This window comes from Homarus americanus, unplaced genomic scaffold (genome assembly GCF_018991925.1).
Source record: "Homarus americanus isolate GMGI-L3 unplaced genomic scaffold, GMGI_Hamer_2.0 scaffold6317, whole genome shotgun sequence".
Taxonomy (NCBI): Eukaryota; Metazoa; Arthropoda; class Malacostraca; order Decapoda; family Nephropidae; genus Homarus; species Homarus americanus.
Genome location: NW_024730668.1, coordinates 9570798 through 9590239, shown reverse-complemented (window position 1 = coordinate 9590239; position 19442 = coordinate 9570798). Strand labels below are relative to the sequence as shown.

General features: G+C 42.0%; 1 protein-coding gene across 1 annotated transcript in view; it reads right to left on the bottom strand.

The window, feature by feature from the left end:
• Positions 1 to 4531: 4531 nt before the first annotated feature.
• LOC121867077 (dynein axonemal assembly factor 11-like) overlaps positions 4532 to 19442 on the bottom strand; it is a 157634-nt gene continuing 142723 nt past the window's right edge. Inside the window, exon 8 of the mRNA XM_042366833.1 lies at positions 4532 to 6611. Within this exon, the coding sequence (XP_042222767.1) occupies positions 6410 to 6611 (202 nt within the window). The 3' untranslated portion in view covers positions 4532 to 6409. The remainder of the gene's footprint in view (positions 6612 to 19442) is intronic.

Genomic DNA, 19442 nt, shown 5'->3' with positions numbered 1-19442 from the left:
ACAGGTCTCAGCCCTTCTGCATTCACTTTGTAGCCAAGATAAGTTACTTCTTTCATTAGGAATGAACATTTGCTCTTGTTGAGCCTGACATTGTGTGCCAACAATCTTTCGATTACTATGGCTAGTTTTGACATGATTTTGGATGTCACTGTCAACAATAAGGACATCATCCTGAAAACATAACACATTTGGAAGACCCACAAGAATTTTGTCCATGATGCACTGAAATAACTAGTGCACTTTTAACACCATAAGGCAACCTATTGAACTTATACAATCCTTTATGAGTGTTGATGGTAAGGTACTGCTGACTTTCAGCATCAACACAGACCTGAGCATATGCTTGGGACAAGTCTAACTTGGTGAAAATGGTTCCACCTGTTAGTGTAGCAAACAAATCTTGAGACGTGGGTAAGGGATATTGCTCTTCCTCAACAGCTTGATTAATGGTAACTTTATAATCACCACATAGTTTTAACAGATTTATCTGCTTTAGGTACAATTACTATAGGAGCAGCCCAATTGCTCTTGGCGGTTTTCACAATTCCCTCACTCACAAGTCTGTCTAATTCCTTCTCAACCTCACCTTTCATTGCATAAGGAACAGGTCTGGACTTAGCATATATGGGTGTAACATCTTTGTCAATGGTGATATGAGCTTCATAACCCTTTATACCATCCTGTCCCTTAACAAATAAAATCTTGTATTTTTCAAGCAATTTCTCAAGACCTGGAACACTGTTACACATCCTAACACTAAATATCTCCTTCCAGTCCATCTCAAGTTCACACAACCAGTTCTTACCGAACAAAGTTGGTCTATTCACATAACTAGCTATAATTAATGGCAACTTTAAATTCTGATTTTTGTACTTTACCTCACACTCTAATTTACCTTCTGTGTTCAAAATCTCTCCAGTATAGGTTCGCAACTTAACACCTGAGTCTTCTAAAGGCACATACACAAATAGCTTCTCATGCATATCTCTACTCATTATGGAGAAATCAGCTGCAGTATCCACCTCCATGGTTACAGTTGAGTAATTAATGCACAAGTCCACATTATACCTATGTTTAACTTTCTCTTCATGACTGGTGTAAATAATAAACACATGGGCACTCTCATCATTATCAGGTTCACTAACACTCATGAGTACTGTTTTTCATTTCCTTTTCATCACCTTCAACGACATATACTCTACCTTTATCACTTCTGGCAGGGGCTGTAATTTCTTTTTCACAGGTAGGAGCAATATGTCCAAATACGCTGACAATTGTAACATCTTTCAGTTTCCCTAGGCATCTCTTACATTTTAAATCAGCATGTGTTCCTTGTTTTGTGGCATAATTTTTCCTTTTAGCTACAGTTACTTTACACACTGAGCCACTACTGCCAACTGTTTCACTACCGGCATTGGGAACAAATTCTCTGGTGTTTTTTCTCTGTTAATTCCATGCTATGTAATTGTAACTATCTGACATGCATTTTCAAAAGTTAAGTTAGTGGTGTTCATTAACTTATTTTGTATTTTTTCATAATTCAGACCTATCACAAACCTGTCACTTCGAGCTCGGTTCAAGAACTGTCCAAAGTTACAGTGAATGGATAACTTCTTCAAAGTTACTATATAATCAGGTACTGGTTCATCTTTCCCTCTATCTCTGGTGCCAAATTTGTAACTTTCAGCAATCTCAAGTGGAGCAGGATCAAAATGTTGCTTCAGAATCTTGGTAATCTGAATCAGTGAGAAGTGTTTGGGTTTGTCTGGAGCAAGCAGATTGACCAGAGTAGAATGAACATTAGCTCCTACCTCTGTCAAAAAGATTGATTTCCTTTTCTCTTGAAGGGGCTTCTTCTTTTGAGCATCACCACCGTCTTCCGTTAATTCATTTGCCAGGAAGAAGTCCATTCTCTCACAATATGATGTGAAGCTCTCCTTGTTTGCATCATACTCCCCCACTCGTCCCATGTATCCACTGACGCCAGCCATGGTTGCTCTCTTCACTCAAATTCTCCAGGGTCAGAGTAGCCTTCCCTTCAGTGGTCACTATCCTCTCTTCAAGGACTTCACCAACACTTTGTGAATCCCAATCTCGTCGCCAGTGTAGTATCTACACGAATTAATGGGAGAATGAGAAGCCACATACATGCTCAGTCTTGCTCAGAGCATTTATTCGTTATTGTTGTGTACCATGTGCCTAACACATTCGTGATTATACAGGCCTAAACACATTCTAACTTTGGTAAGAAGTAACATAATATATAATGTATATATAATCAATAAAGGCAGCATATAAACATACACATATATAACAACGTTATGTGTCATATTTCAAGTCGTTAAAAGGCTTTCAGATACCAGGTGGGAGAGTTAAATTTCATGCACTACAGAAAGTAATCCTTAACCAAGCAAACCAGGATGCCCAAACATTTTCTGACGCCCGAAGCTTGTAATAAAGAAGTGCATTCTTTCCAATTCCTTGTTAGCACTGTCATCTGGTACAATATTCTGAACCAATTAATAAAGTTAGCAAGTTAATGCACAGAATTGACATACCACTAGACCAGTGGTTCCCAAACTTTTTGGGTCGCGACCCTAAATACAATCTTCTCCTGGCCTGGCGACCCTAAATGTGGGTACATGTAGTGTTAATTACCGATCATTTGATATGTTGTGTTTATTCATATAGTTTTATTTAGTTAATTTAAGTGACTAACACAATGAATTTCAATAAGTTTTTAATTCGATGAAATGAAAAACACCAATTTTCATGAAAATAAGATTTTATAACACAATTCGGGAACCTATCTGACAAACCAGATTTTTTTCGTGGCTAACGTGATGCTGCTTTATTCTTGGAGCTTGCTCATTTGAATTTTGATTGTACTGTATGGTGATAAATTTTAATAATTATAAAAATAAATTTCAGTAGCTTTTTTAATAAAACAAATGAAAAGGATATGTAACCTAATTTATTATAATAGCAAACTAACATAGAAATGAGAGAAAAATACTATATAACACTTCTTAGCATAAAAAAAGCAAGCACTCTTGCACTAAAAACAAAACACCATCAAGGTGGTTGGGTGTCAAATAACCCAAACTCGAAAAATAACGCTTATTTACGTCTGCTCATATGCTTCAATTTCATTAAAAATCTCCTTGAATGAAACAAGATACTTAAAAATCGGCTATTGTAGGAGCTACCCCGGTAACTACACAAGTGTTATAAATTAAGAATAAAAAGAAATTAGCTATGGGTTTTTAACACCAGTGACTGTAATGGAGGGTTAATTACAAAGTTTGATAAGAGAAAAATCAAGGATTTTCTCTGGTTACCATGATAGTGCTTTATTTCGTAGGTAAGCTCCTCTAAGTTTGATTTTATGTTGATAGATAGAGCACAGTGCAAGTCAGGCTGAGGATCCACGCGGTTCTTCGCTTTAGTCTTGATCGTAACAAGACCTGAAAATCTTTGTTCACAGAGATATATTGTTGGAAAGGGGAGAAGAGCCTTTTCAGCCTCCTGAGTCAGAATGAGCTTATCCTTGAGTTGGATCCAAAATTTCGAATACTGGAGGATTTCAAAGCGTTAAGCTTCTGCACTTGATTTTCCTAAAGGTCAATAAGATCTTCTTGAAATCCTGGAATATCTTATCCAATTTCACTGACGTTCACATTGCGCACATTCCTGATTCAGCTATGCTTTTCGAGGTCAACGTTTTCTGGAAAATACCTGTCCATTTCTTCCTTGGCACACAAGTGTTGGACGTAAACGTACTCGAACATTTTAAGTGTACGTACAGTGGTCCCTAGGTTAACGAGCACAATTTGTTAACCGAAACTATTGTTTCAATGGGTTTTTGGGGAATTGGTTCCAGCTCACCGAAAATTGCCTAAAGTCAACAAAAAAGGTAGTAAAGTACACTTACTTTGAGGTGTGTATGTAGAAGGCTCCTGGATGATGATGATGATGGGAATTAGAATGGGGGTGGAGGAGAAGGGAGAAGAGAAGGCATTGGGGTGGAAGAGAAGTCACCCCATGCTGCCATTTCACCCATAAAATTTTAGCTCTCTTGGTGTAATTCAAGATTATTTTCTTTAAATCAACACTGCACTGCATTATATATTGTCAATATGTAAAATAAATTTCAAAATGACCAATAATTTGCTTGGAAACACAGAAAAAAAGCGTTTATGTTCAAGAGAGTCTGAAGCAAGATGTTACCTCCACTGAAAAGACACAAAGACTGACGTCTGTATGGTGTGTTAACAGGCTGTTTGGCGCGCAAAAAACTAGCTTCCTATACTTCAATTATGTTCAATAATTGTTAAAATGGCTAAAAAATTTAATATAAAACTTTTAAAATTATTGAACAGTACAAACTTCTTGATATTGACTAAAATAGTAAGGAATTTAAGCCGTAGAACAGATTACTGTATTGGCGGACTAATACTACAGCTGGTGGATCGCCAAACGCAAGCAAAAACATGTGGAGGGGCGCTCGTAAGAAATTCGTTAATCGAGGGATTGCTCGTTAACCGAAATTAATAATCTTATGGAAGGTAATTCGTTAACCTAGGAGCTCGTTAACCGAGGGATCACTGTATATGGATACTTTATTATCCACATCTATTCTACTTTAGTTAGCATTTCAATAATTCTTCATATTGTGCCAGTGACGTGATCCAATTATAACATTGTAAAAATTCATAATTTTGCCTTTTTTTCGAGACCGTCCCGTGACCCTCATTTGGGTCGCGACCATGGGTTTGGAAACCACTGCACTAGACAGTAGCATTACTGAAAAGCACAAAAAATCCTTTGAGGAGGCCATAAAGGTTGCTTCAGATATACAACTGGCATTTGATGAGCCAATAGAGGCAGTGTTTCCTGAAAAACGAACGATGAAAAGGAAGCTGCTTTTCATATATGAAGGGGCAGATGAACCCATCAGAGGGGGAAAAGATGCATTCAAAATAAATTACTTTACTGTTCTTGTACATGATGCTGTAGCTGAACTAGAGGAAAGGTTTGAACAAAAACCAAGTATGGTTTTGTTTGTAACATTTTTTCACTGAAATCAACGACACCAGAAGATTTGGAGATGTATAAAGATGCTGCACAAGACTTTCGGGGAACATAATTGCTGATGAAATCCTTACAGAAATCAGGAGCTTTATGGCTCTGTGCTCAGGAAGCCAACTGCAACAGCCAACTGCAATGTCTGTTTTACAGTAGTATCTATATCAAAGCCATTTAAATTACATCCATCCCAATTTGTGTGACATTTTGTGGATTTTCTCACTGCCGATTACAATAGCCTCAGGAGAAAGGTCATTCTCAAAGCTGAAGATAATAAAAAAAAACTCTGCGTTCATCCATGCTTGCTTGCACCGTGTAAGCAAACATAAACCACCAAAGCACTTTTGAAATTAAATTTGCAAATGCTATTCTAAGATTCTACTATTTCAGGAAGGGCACATGCATATGCACATATGCATTAACGAAACATATTAAATCTCATTAAGCATTAAATACTATTTAAAAATAAAGTGTGATTTTGAAGAAAGAAAAAAAAAATATCTATAAATATTCACAGAATTTCTTCAGTGTTACAGAAATAGTATTTCTACATAAAAAATAGATTTGGGATGCCCAGTGCCATTGTCCTCATTTTGTACAGCGCTCGCACAGCCCTTAAGCCGCCGCTGCCTGTAAGAAGAAGTTCTCTGATAAGATGTTTTGTTACTCGTGACTTAAGGGTTTTAGAATTAAAGTATATGTGAGTTCTTCCCTGGAACACTTTATCTTTAGAATTGTAAATTGATGGCTAATTATTATCCTGCACTCTTCAGTTAACACCAGAAATAATGGCTCTGACCTTTGAACCCACAATAAAAAAAATAAAATTCATCCCATGAGCAATGCGTCAGTCAAATTTCACGATAAGTAGTAATTATAATTTCAGTTATCAGAAGTGATCTTGACTTTGATCTTTCACAAAATATTAAAAAGTCCTTTGTTTAACCAAGAACAATACACCCACATAAATTAATGGTAATCTGTGAATAGAATCTGAAAATAATAGAGGAAAGTCTTGTGTACCGTTGAAGGGATAGATGGCTAAACTGAAACAAGTATGTCCTTCTAAACTTCGATAGTGGTGATCAGCTTGAATGTCTGTGCTACTTACGTCATTAAATATCTGATCTTAAAGTTTATATCGACAAGTAGGCTACTGGTCTTTGCCTTACAATACAATACAGGTTGGGATGGGTGTTCCAAAAATTTTTCATATATTAATTGCACTCAGTATTTATAATTAGTTTATTCGAAGTAATATAGTTATTTCGTGAATCTTTATCAGTCGGAGAGCATCTTACTTTGGAGAGGATGTGATGATCTACTCTAAGGGAGGGACGTCTGTATTGTCCACAAAGTCCGGGGAGTTCGGTCTGTCAAATGGGGGGTTGAGGCTGGCAGTGGTGGGTTGAAGGCTGCTGCAGATAGCGGCGGTGTTGACGGAGTCATTGATGGAGTCGTTGACGATATTTGTGTAATCCATGTCACTCTTCTTCTCCCCTACCTCTAAATATTTGAGATCACTGTAACACATTGAATATTTTATTTCAGTAAGTCATAATATGAGAAGCATAAATGTAGAAAGTTATCTACCAGAAAAAGGAATACCAGAAAAATATTTAAAGCAAGAAATTTGACGATTTCAACCTGCATCTTTTGTTGATCAAATTTGCTAAAGATCACAAAAGAAAATATAGCATGCAAACAATCATTTCTATAAAGTATTATGTAATGTTATCATTATCAGAGCCTATCAGTGCATAATTAACCTACAGTCGAGGGGATACTTTTTCGACACCTTTTGACAATATCCGAATGTTTGTCTGAACAAATTGCAGTAATGGCAAACTTTATTTTTCCTTGTCAAAGAAATACAAAGTCGTAGTGCTAGATAGGTTTAGACGGAATTGCCAGGTGAGACTGTAGTGGATACTCTCCCCTACAACTGACAACCCTAGCCGCATTCCAATGCGACAGGATTCAGCAAACCGGCGAGTTTCTCGGGGGGCCACCCTGCGACGCTTGCATCCGGTTTTACTTCCGGTGGCCGAGTATATAAACTCTCTGTCTTGCCATTGAAGTCCATTCTACCCTACGTTCCTGAACCGGCAAGACCTCCAAACAAGCTCCTCACCAACCAGCAACTCTCTAGCACTGCACTGTACATACAATATATATACAGAAAATGCATTGTTTGTTTTTAATCTACCTCAATCCTGAGTGTGAAATATCTACATGTACGTACGTATGTGAGCCCATACAAAGGGAATTTGACAGCTGGCCATATACAGTACACTACAAGACATTCAAATAAGGTTAGGTTAGGTTACCCCCAGAAGCCAAGCAGGATCCTTCTGAATAACTTCAACTTGTCTTTGAAGGACCTTATAGAGTTGTAATTTAGTAAGCAACATGGTATATAGATTGTGAAATATAGTCATGGAAAAGGAAAGGCCGTGTAATATGGATTTTATTACAACCGGAACTTGTGTCCAACTAAAAAATGTAATGTGTGGAGAGGATATCATATCCAGCGCATAACAGTAAATAAGTGATTCAACAGAGGAAGTGAGCAATGTTACCTCATCTTCTAAACCTCATTCAAATTCTTTAAAAATCAAGAGGATGAAGTCTGTGAGAATATTTATGGTTCCTCAGGAGGTTAGTCCTCCTGTCGTGGGAATCGCCAACTTCGGTAACAAGGCCAAAGCTACTGCAGAAATGCACGCCGGTAATACATATTCTAAGGATTTCGTGTATCCCATGATTATGCAGATTCTTTGTAACATATATAGGGATGACAATGAGAATAATTTAAAACAAACTGTAAATAAAGAGCATTATTTGTTATTTAAAAAAAATCCTATCCTAGGTTTACCTAAAAAAAAATGGTATTGTTTGGCTTTATTTTCTATTATGTACCATTATCATTTCTTACTTCTCTGCATTTCTCTGGTTCTTTTCTTTAGTCTTTCTTTCGTATACAGAATGAGGGTAAGGAGGGGAGTGAGGAAGAGAGGGAGGAGGGAAGGCCTGTGGTTGAGGGAGGTGGGGTTGCCTGTGGTCAGTCTCTATTCACAACTCTGCACATGGGTGACATAGATAAAATGGTCGTTAATGCACTGGGATTGATGCAGTAGTGCAATACAGTTCAGTCTGTGCAACTGAGCAGCCCTTTCCAGAACCCACTCTGCTCATCCCACACGGGGAGGGGGCTAGAAAAGGTGCCCTAAACATAGCCTGCCTAAAAAAACAACCTGACTGGACAATCGCACCTAGAAAGGTCATCTTAATGCCCCCGAAAACATAACCATAATCACAGATCAAAGCAAAAACAAACTTTACAACGTCTTATGGTCGCTGCATGGAAAGTGAGGACCCTCCTGGATACTTGCACGAATGAGCATTCTGAAAGAAAAACTGCCCTTCTTGCACAAGAGCTGTCTTGGTATAACATCGAAAAAGCAGCCATTAGTGAGCCCTGACTCCCAGACGAGGGTCAACTGACCTGAGGTGCCGGTAGAACAGAGGACACTGAGGGCAGTGCCCCGCCGCTCATCGTCTCGTAGGCCTACAGTTTCCAAACTTTAATTTTTACTTATATTTCTTACAGTTCTCACATGAACACTTTCCTGTATATTGTAACCTCATGCCTTATAAACACATATTTTTATCCTAAATTACACACTAAGGTAAAGTTCTGGTTTGCTAGTTCGTGGGTAAATTCATTGGGTAATAATATCAACGCGGCACACTCGAGGCGGGTACAAAGGACGCTCCCTTAAAACAAAAGCCGAATGTTCATGGCGTGGGTATATCCACTTCACTTAAAACTGTAATTAGGGATCCTCCTCTCACACATTGCACTATTTGAACACAGACATAAGATTCTTTGATCACTGTACCTGTCGTGGGTATACGTCACGCGAGGATACGAGGTGTATTAAGTTCACACTGATTTTTCCTTTCAAGTATAGTTTCTGGGTCACTTCCAACACCTCACATAGTTCTGGTACATTTATCCTTTTTCCAGATCAATGTTCTCATGTTTTTTCATATGATATTTGTGGAAGTTATGTTCGCTACACGTTCACAGACGTAAATAGTATGACCTTCAAACCATGATCCACACTTAGTCCTACAGTACACTAGTCCGGCTCAACTGGACTTTCCCAATCATCTTATGGATACCCTGAGTTCTCCTTAATACTATGAATACATACAATTAATATTATATAACCGTACCTGGGTACAATACAACACATGATTCAGTAACATTGAGTAGGTGAGTTATCCTTTATCAATGTTTCCCGTTTTCTGAGATTCTACAAGGATGGTGGATTTGAATGTTTTATAGTGTAATATGAATTAAAGGGGGTTTTTAGGAATGACAATGATGTGCGCAGTACACCACGATCCAAACATTGGCATCTCATTGACTACATCATTGTCAGAGAAAGAGATTGCCAAGATATCTTCATCACCCGACCCACGCGTGGCTGAGACCACTGCGACACTGATCATCGGCGCGTCAGAGCCAAACTCTCCCTTCACGTCCCCAAAACGACGAAGACAACAAACCTCCAGAAGAGATTTTAACACCAAGCGACTGGAGGATCCAGCTGTAGCACATGCTTTCAGAGAGCAGTTCATCTATGTGCTGATAAACAATCCAACAACAAACAAGCAAAATTCGATTGCCGAATGGAGTCCCATCAAAGCTGTCATCACAAAATCCTGCAACGAGACCCTCGGTCAGATCAAAAGGAACACCAAGATTGGTTTGATGAAAACAACCTGGAAATCGAAGTACTCGTCACTAGTAAACGTGCTGCTCTCACTGACTGGCAGAGCAACCCTAAGTCTTGGACCAAAGCTGATACCTTCCACGAGAAGAAAGCAGGAGCCCAGCGCAAACTTTGAAAACTAATGAAGGAATGGTGAAAAAATATAACGTATGAAACGCAAAAATTTGCAGATTCAATTTTTCAATTTCCGCTAAAACAATAGATGGCTCATCTACTCATGGGGTGGCCCCCCTCCGATCTTCAGATGGTAACTCCCAAATTAAAGATGAAGAAGGCATACGTCAGTGCTGGAAAGAGCACCACCATTCGCTGCTCAACCGTAACACTAATGTGGATGTTCTGACTACCCAGCAGGTTCCGTAGCACCCAGAACTGAACCACCTCAGCTATCCTCCATCCCTGAATGAGGTAGCTACAGTACTGCCATCAAGCAGAAGAAAAATAACAAAGCCACAGGGCCTGATGGAATCCCAGCCGAGGTGTATAAAGCAGGGAGACCTCTGCTTACCAGCCGTCTCCACTCTCTCCTGGAGAATATATGAGAGAAGGAGGAAATCTCCCAAAATCTTAAAGATGTCTCGATCGTCAATATTTATAAGAACAAGGGAGACTGGTCAGACTGTTGTCTGTAGCTGGCAAGATTATCTTGCAAGTCCTCCTAAACAGACTTCTTCCTGAGGCAGAAAACTTCCTCCCCAAATCTCAATGTGGCTTTAGAGGTTAGACCATCACGTGGTAACACTGACATGATATTTGCTGCCTGCCAGATACAGGAAAAGCGCAGAGAACAGCGTTGTGACTTGTACAGGGCCTTCATTCACCTTACTAAGGCCTTCGACTCGTCAACAGGGAACCCCTCTGGTGGACCAGTCCGTTTTGGCTGCCCACCAAAATTCATTGACATTGTGAGGCAACTCCATGATCGCATGAATAGCAGTGTTCTGTACAATTGCACCCAGTGTGAAATCTTCCCCATCCAAACTGGGATAAAACAAAGATGTGTACAGGCACAGTCTCTCTTTTCCATTTTCTTGGCTGCTTTCCTTACTCATGCCAGTGCCAATTTAGCCGGCAGGGTGGACATCCAGGGACTTTTCAACATAGGACGACTCCAGGCAGGAACAAAGGTGTCGGCAGCTTCCATCACTGAACTTCAGTAAGCAGATGACCTCACCCTCGTTCAAACTGAAAGTGACCTACAGGAGATCCTGAACACCTAGCAGAAACGTAAACACAGTTCGGCCTTTAGGTGAATGCACATAGACTCAGATTCTCTTTCAACCTGCCCTTGGTTCAACCACACCTCCACCATCCATCCAGCTTAATGGCACTACTCTCTCTAATGTTACCCACTCCCACTACCTTGGTTCCCACCTGTCCACCACCGAGTACATCGATGAAATTCAACATCGGATCAGATGTGCATCTGAAGTCTTTGGCAGACTCCGCACCCATGTCTTCAGCTGTAGGGAGCTAAAATTATCTACAAAGTTGCACGTGTATCAAGCAGTGGTCCTCTCCATCCTGCTGTATGGCAGCAAGACATGGGTCACATACAGGAGGCACTTCAAGGCACTTTATAACTTTCACCAACGTAGTCTACGTTCCATCCTCTGAGTTCGCTAGGAAGACAAGGGAACAAATGCCAGTATTCTCACTGACACCAACTGTAGGAGCATCGAGGCTACCATTATCCTTGAAAAATTATGCTGGACTGGCCATGTTACCAGCATGGGCGACAGTAGACTGCCAAAGCAGCTACTTTACAGTCACCTAACGAATGGTAAAAGTCACCTCACCTTAGAGCTCACCAACGAAGGCGACATCCTTAATAACTCATATCATTGTAGCATAGCTGGATCATCGCGATACTCAATTCCGAGTGACAGCAAAGTAGTAGTAGCAGTATTGTTGTGGCGACCTGTGGTGTAATGGTCAGCATGTTCGCCTCACAAGTGAGTGGGCCTGGGTTCGATCCCCGGGCAGGATGAAATTATGGGCAAGTTTCTTTACGCCATTTGTCATTTGCCTTTGTCTTTGTGTGTTGGAGTAATGTGTGTGTCGGAGTACTGTGTTGGAGTAATGTGTGTGTCGGAGTACTGTGTGTTGGAGTACTGTGTTGTAGTACTGTGTGTTGTAGTACTGTGTGTTGTAGTACTGTGTGTTGGAGTAAAGTGTGTGTTGTAGTACTGTGTGTTGGAGTACTGTGTGTTGTAGTACTGTGTATTGAGTACTGTGTGTTGGAGTACTGTGTGTTGGAGTACTGTGTGTTGTAGAACTGTGTATTGAGTACTGTGTGTTGGAGTACTGTGTGTTGTAGTACTGTGTGTTGGAGTACTGTGTGTTGTAGTTCTGTGTATTGAGTACTGTGTGTTGGAGTAAAGTGTGTGTTATAGTACTGTGTGTTGGAGTACTGTATACTGCCAGATTCTGGGGTCACTAATTCTAAGGGGGGATAACTTAACTATAGTCTTAATTTTAAAGGTTGCTGCCACCAGACCCCCTCTGGGCAGTATGTAGCTCGTTAGGTAGCGGCCAGAGTGGACTAGGCATTGGGTTAGGTTTTTCATTGACCAGATCGATAAGGGGAAAGAAGAGTGAAACCATAACATGTCTTAACTAATTTATTCCTTATAAAACATACTGCATTCCGTTAAGATACAAGTGAGTTGGCCTTCCTCAGAAGAACAACGATGATTCTGGTTGACCTGCTCGACAACAGAAGTCTTACATTAGTTGCGTGTCATCCACACACTTATTGCATAACAATGAGTGACCTCCTTACCTCGGTCATTTCTTCTTACAATAACACTCAACACGTCAGAGTGCTCCACCTGTATGGAATATAGCCCCTTAGGTTATCATACATAGTAGCACCAGCTCACCACACCTGTTACACTCCACACCTGCCAGTATGGGACTCCTTGTAATTTCTAGATACACATATCAGGCACCTCGTTTGCATACTGCCCTCCCCTCGGTGGGTAGAGACGAGGGTTTCACCAAGAGACATACCAATACCGTTTCTACGCCTGGTATTATAGATCGCTCCAAGTGACGCCCGCGGAGTTTCTCACGTATTTCATTATGTATTCCTACTCATTTGTGGGGGTATGCCGGGAATCCACAGGTTCACAGTGGAATAGCATAGCTGGGAGTAGTCATCTCACATGGTGGGACGCTCACTCCGTAATGGCTGCCGTGCTGGTGAGGTCAGAGCGCGCGGGGACCTGTGTTTGATGAGAGAGCGAAGGATACTAAAAAATAATGCCTGATGGGCCGTTATCACCCACCCCAATACATCACTATTTCACTTTATACACCAAGCAAAGTTTTAAACTGTAATAACTGCTTTATAAGTCTCTTTTTTTTAGGGCTGAATACAGCCCGATGAAGTTCACTGACCTGAGTTTGATGAGAGAGCGAAGGATACTGAAGGCCGATGCCCCCCTCACCCCCACCCGGCTCCTCTCTGTTTAGGCCTACAGTTTCCAATCTTTACTTTTACTTTTATCTTCTTCGCCACTGATCGGCTTGTTAGCCGCTTGGGCGATCGGTCATGTCTCTTTTCATTTATATTCTTCACCAAAAGATCGGCTCGCTAGCCGCCCGGGCGATCGGTCACGTCTCTGTCACGCACTGTTGGCAAATACTGGGCATGCACCGGCTCCTGAATGTACCTGAACCCACTCCAGTGTTGGTCAAGTCTTGTCTTGAAAAAACTCACACTCAGTGCCATCCACAACACTCTCTGTTAGATTGTTCGAGTTTATAACCCTCACTCGAAAGTTTGCCCTCACGGTTTTTCTGGACTTGGCTTCTTCAATCTTGAGCTATGACCCCTTATTAGGGCGAGCGTCCGCCAGCTCAAGTAAGGACACTCCAACTGGTGGTGCCCTTGAGATGCTTATACACCTCAACTAGGTCCCCCCCTTGCCCGTCACCTTAGTATAAGCTAGGCAAGTTCAGGCGCTCAATCTCTCGGAGTAGCTGAGGTGCCCGATACAGGCACCGGTTGGTGGCATCCCTCCTTTGAACATTTTCAACCAGCAGCAGTCCCTAGCATATCTCCAGGACCAGATGGGGTGACGAAGTACTCCAGATAAGTGGCACTTCCTCCTGTAGATCGTCACGAGGACAGACCGTCTAGATATCTGAACGACAGCTTCTTATAAGACCCAATAGTTGTTGCCTGATTTACCTTCTTCTCACAATGGCCCGAGAACTTCCAGCTCGTTGTCAACATACACCTAGTCCTTCTCCACAGTCTCCGCTCATTTCTTCATCCAGTTAGGACATATGATACTTCCTTACTGTTAGTACGCCCCAGGTACGTCCTCTTACCTTCGTGACATTGAATCTCCAGCAGCCATTTTATTTAAACCATTCCTGGAGCCCACAGGGTCCTTCTGCGGCTCTTCACAGTCCACTTGGTTCTTAATTTCCCGAAATAACACCATCATCAGCAAACATTTGTATGGAGAATTATTACAACGTCAGGCATGTCATTTATAGAACAAACAAACAACAGCGGGTAATACACTACCCTGCGGTGCCCACTTGTACAGGTACGGATGACGTTCGTGCCATTAATTACCACACACTGCTTGCGGTCATGTAGAAAGTCTTCTATCCACGCTAGGACATTTCCCCGAATTCCGTACCTTCGGTTTGATTTTCAGCCTTTCGTAGAATTGCACTGTCGAAAGCCTTAGCAAAATCTAGGTAAATATTGTCGATAATTACCACCCGTTCTGGAATATGGGTCCAAATATCAGCAATACCTTGAGCAATTGTGTTAAGCAGAGCGCCCCGGCATAAAACCGTGTTAATCTTTTACAAGGTTGTTTCGTAGTAGATGTTCCATCGCGGCATCTCTGATAATACTCTCAATGCTACATATGCTGATCAGGCTCACGGTCTATAGTTGTTCGTGGAGTGACTATCGCCATTTTGTTCATCAGGCATTTTACGAAACAGAATCTTCAGGGGGCTCAGCAAGCTCGTTTGCACAGCTCTCTTAGCACTCCTAGGATGCACCATGTCAGGTCGGGACTCTTGTGGACCTTTAGCCTGGACAGTTTATTTCTAATACCTCTTCTGCCGAACACAATGTGGGTCAGTGCTGTGTCGAACCGTCTGTCCTCAAACGCAGGAAGGTTAGTTGCATCCTCTTGTGAACACTGGGAAAAAGGCTGTTCAATGCCTCAGCTTTATCCCCTGGTCAGAATCTGCGTAACTACTGCATCTTTAAACTCAGGTCTGGTCTCCTACTCATGTTTTTCAATTTCGACTTTTGCATAGCGGTAAAACGCCTTTGAGTTTGACTTGACCCTCGCGTGCAACCAGCCTCTGGAACTCCTTTTCAGCCTCTACGCTCCTATCTTTTTGCTTGGTTTCTGGCTCTTGCATACATCCTCCTGTCTTGCTCATCGTTTGGCCCAACCCCGTCTTGAATTTCTGGGTTTTCTTCTTAATTTTATCCCGACCGCCGCATCGTTCATAATGGCCAAGGATCCTCATCTCCTGAAGCACTGGGTTTGGTCTTGGGTATATATTTATCGATCGATAGGTCATTTACTAGTTATGATATTCAGCGTAGTGTCTGCGTTCTTATTACCTTAATAAGTCAGGCCAGTTGATACCTCATCTCTTCCCTCATCCCATTATGGTTCCGCTTGTAATATTTGCGCCTTGGCCTGGCCTTATCTTCGAACAGAGTAACAAGATTAAATCAGACCAACCAACTTTTCTTCTACATTGGCTAAGTGCCAACTGGGGCAGGTGTTCGAGTTTAGCCACCATACCCTCCTCGTTTGTTATGATGAGGTCAAGTAGCTTCGGGTGTTTGCTGCTCCTCTGTAATGTCATCGGGTCTCTCCGTATTTGGAACAAATTATCTCCTCAGGTTTCTACAAAAGAAGTAGCAGGATTATTCAAGTCATTCGAGGTGGACTCGTTCTCCAGTCAATGTCGCCATGGTTAAAGTCCCCCCATGATAAGGAGGTGGCTGGGGTTGAGCATCGCCGCATTGTTTTGTAAGGTTCTTAAGTTCCTTTGTTGATTTAGTGGAGGCCACAGTTTGGGGATCTGTAGATACACCGACGATAAGTAAGACCCTCCTTTAATTTAATTTTTACCACTTGGACTCTTCAAAAACATCCTCTCTCCTGTACCTCGCCTGGCTGGCTCCTGAGTCTTGCCTGGCGTAGATAACCACACCCCTCCTGCAGGATTCTTGAGTTAGGTTCGTAAATGAGTCATATCCAGCAATACTGGACTCATTCCTCTGGGTTGATTCTCCTGTTCTTGTACAACAGTTCTGCAACTCCTACAATATCGTTTGGTGTGCTCTTGGTAGTGTTTCAAGACTCCCTCTCTTATCCAAGGGAACGTGTCAGTATTAGTGTACATGACATTCAAGCAGAATTTGTTCTCTGATAACGTCTCTGCTCTTAGTAAATAAACCCGCTCCACCCACATTCTCAGAGCTGCAGCATTTGCTAAGTACACTGTTTTGCAGAATTGTAGTTAAAATGTCATTATTTTACACGGCTCGTTTCCCTCTGTGTCCAGTAGGCTGGGCTGGTGCCGCCTCCCAGGGGTGGGGAGTTGAGTGGAGTGGAGGGTGCACTGCTGCCCCCCTGGCCCTGTGTCGCGCACTTGTTTCCTACCCTCCCCCTGAGTGCCCGGCCCATGTGCACCTACTTACGTTCCTCCTCAGCTCCTCCTCTTCTGCCTTCAAGTCCTGCAGGAGCTTCTTGTGCTATTCCTCTGCATTGCCCGTGCGGTCTGGGTGAATAAATACATCCCGAAATGCCTCGCTCCTTGCTAAATTTTTGCCTGCTGCCGAATAACTGCCATTCTCCCTCCTCCTCCTAGTGTGATCCTGAGGGGCGAGGCCCAGCCATCTGCATTTGTCCCGATCTCCTCACATCTGATTTGGAATCTTCAGAACCTCTACAATGCAAATATTTTGGAAACAGCACCTTGTCGTGTGTTCCTTATCACAGTTCTCTGCCTGGCTCCTCTGGGACTCAAAAACTATTACATTGTTCCTGCGCTGGAGCCGTTCCTGGTGTTCCTCCTCTCCCCTAACAGTGGTGCATTAATTTTCATTTCTTCGACACACTTTTTCAGAGTCCCAATCTCTGCTGTAGAGACCTGTACTGATTTCTGCATTACTCCGTCCTCCGTAGCCCTCCTAATACGTCAAGCATGCTCCTCTTAACTACCTCCATTCCTATTAGCTACTTCCTCCAGTCTTAGCAGGATCTCTTTCCCCGCTTGCTCCAGTTTGTTAACCAGCAGGGCTCCTGCTTCATCTCTTCCGTCCTAGAACTCGTTTCCCTTATGGTTATAATCGCTTCATTCACGCCGGCTATACGTGAGCAATACCAGCAACCATCATGCTTTACGGCAGTTAGCCTTCCTAAACGTTGCATTAGTTAGGCCTGTATCACCTCCATATCCGACGTCTCCCCTGTAGTAATCACATATCAAACTCATGGTTGTTGTTGACATTTGTGGGGTGCAGACTGTGTATAAATCTACACCTATTTCAAAAAATAAAGAGAGAGAGAAAAAAGTGCTTAGCTGCTCTCTGTTGCCTATAGAGGCTGTCGTCTCTGCGACTCGTGCACTGTATCTCCCTGTAGATGGTGTATTATAAACACAGTTTCAGTGTTTGAGAAAGCACACAAACAAAATAAAATTTAAAGTCTCTATGGCACCTATGACATGAATAGTGGCAGTTGTCATACCAAAAGCTCGATTGCCAACATGTATTCACTTTAAGTTATTTATAGTCTCTTCTGCATTCTGGTAGCCCAACTATGAACTGGTTAACTGAAGGCACAGTGCTACACACTCCTGGTTGGCCTTTATCACAGCCGTGACCACAACACCCTAAAAATAAAATAAAATAAAAGCTTTGTCATCATGGCAGTGATTGTGTGAGATTTATAGGCCTGTGACCCTGGTTGTACCTCCAACTCGGTGGAAGTGAGTTTTCAAAATACAATCGTGTCTAGCATGAAAAGTCCTACATCGATTTACGCTTTCCACCTCACTAAGACGATCTTGACGAACTTATGCTAATCACTGTCCAATTTCTGCGCTCTCCATCGAAATGATACGAACCGCTTTGTTACAGAGGCATACGACCCGCCGCTTCACTCGGTGCCTTCCCCAGTTTCTTATGGTTCCCACATGAACACTTTCATATATTGTAACCTCATGTCTTATAAATGCTTATTTTAATCCTAAATTACATCAACATAATAGCTGCACCTCCTTTTAGCCACCAAGTTGCATTGTACATCAATACAATATGTGGCAGCATACAGAGAGCACGTGTGTGAGTTTCCTTTCTCCATCCATCCTGGTGAGAACCCAAACATAACATACTGAATGGTGACCTTCGGAGTGACCATTTGTGGGGTATACATATTTATATTGGATGTACGGTGCAGCTTGGTGCTGAAAATAACAGCGTCAGTTACAACGTGATGTAAACTTCAGTTGGTGAGAATGTCAGAGGGAGGACCAGCTTGGCCAGGTGCATACATGCCATGGCGGCGGGGCGAAGCTCCTTGAGTTTGTAGTGATGTCTCTACAAACCAACCACGCAGCAGCCCACCACCTGCATCACATTCCAATGTGCCGCCTTCAGCAACCAACCAGATGTTACCGTATCTTAGCAACGAAACTATTCACCGGCTACTTCGGTTTTTCCCACCATGACTTCATAGCGGCTGCTGCATGTATAAGCTTCCTCTCCCTTGAGATCCAGCCAGACCATTCTTCTTGAACTAGCAAACACCTCCTCCTCCGCCGCTGCCTGGCTGCCCTCGCATCTCCCTCGCCTGCCTGGCGGTCCTCGCTCCCGCCAGCGAGCACGTCCTTCTGAGCTTCCTCACCAACCAACTCTCATTCTGGCCCCATCTTCCTGAACACGCAACACCCTCCAGCAAGCTCCTAGCTGTCCAGCATTCATTCAACCAGGAGGCCAGCAACAGGCAACATCTTCTAACGAAGCTCCTGCACATCTACCCTTCAACAAGCTACTCACCGCACGTCTCTACCAAGCAGCCCTCACCACACGGCACTTCCAGCACCAGACTGTCTATCATATAACTTATATATATATATTATACAAGAAAACCACATTAGAGTTTCTTCCATCCTGAGTGCTGACGACTTTAATATCTCGATAATTCCCCTACAAGTTGTATTTATTTTATTGCTAGAAATTCATCCAAGTCATCAATTAGTTTAAATTTGTTCTTTTAATCATATCGCTACTCCGTCATTTTTCTCGCCCTATTTCTTTGTCATATAATAGTTATGGAGTTTCATGTTGTTATTTTCTGTCTCACTGTGACTGTATTAGTATAATGCTGTGGGGTCAATTTCTGATATATATTACTTAGGTTAATTCTCTTTTGGTCTTCCAGTTTCATGTTGTGGTTGTATTATCTAAAGTTCTTACTGTTTGTCTATTGTCCATTATTTATAATTTGATTGTGACTGTTAAGTGAGACT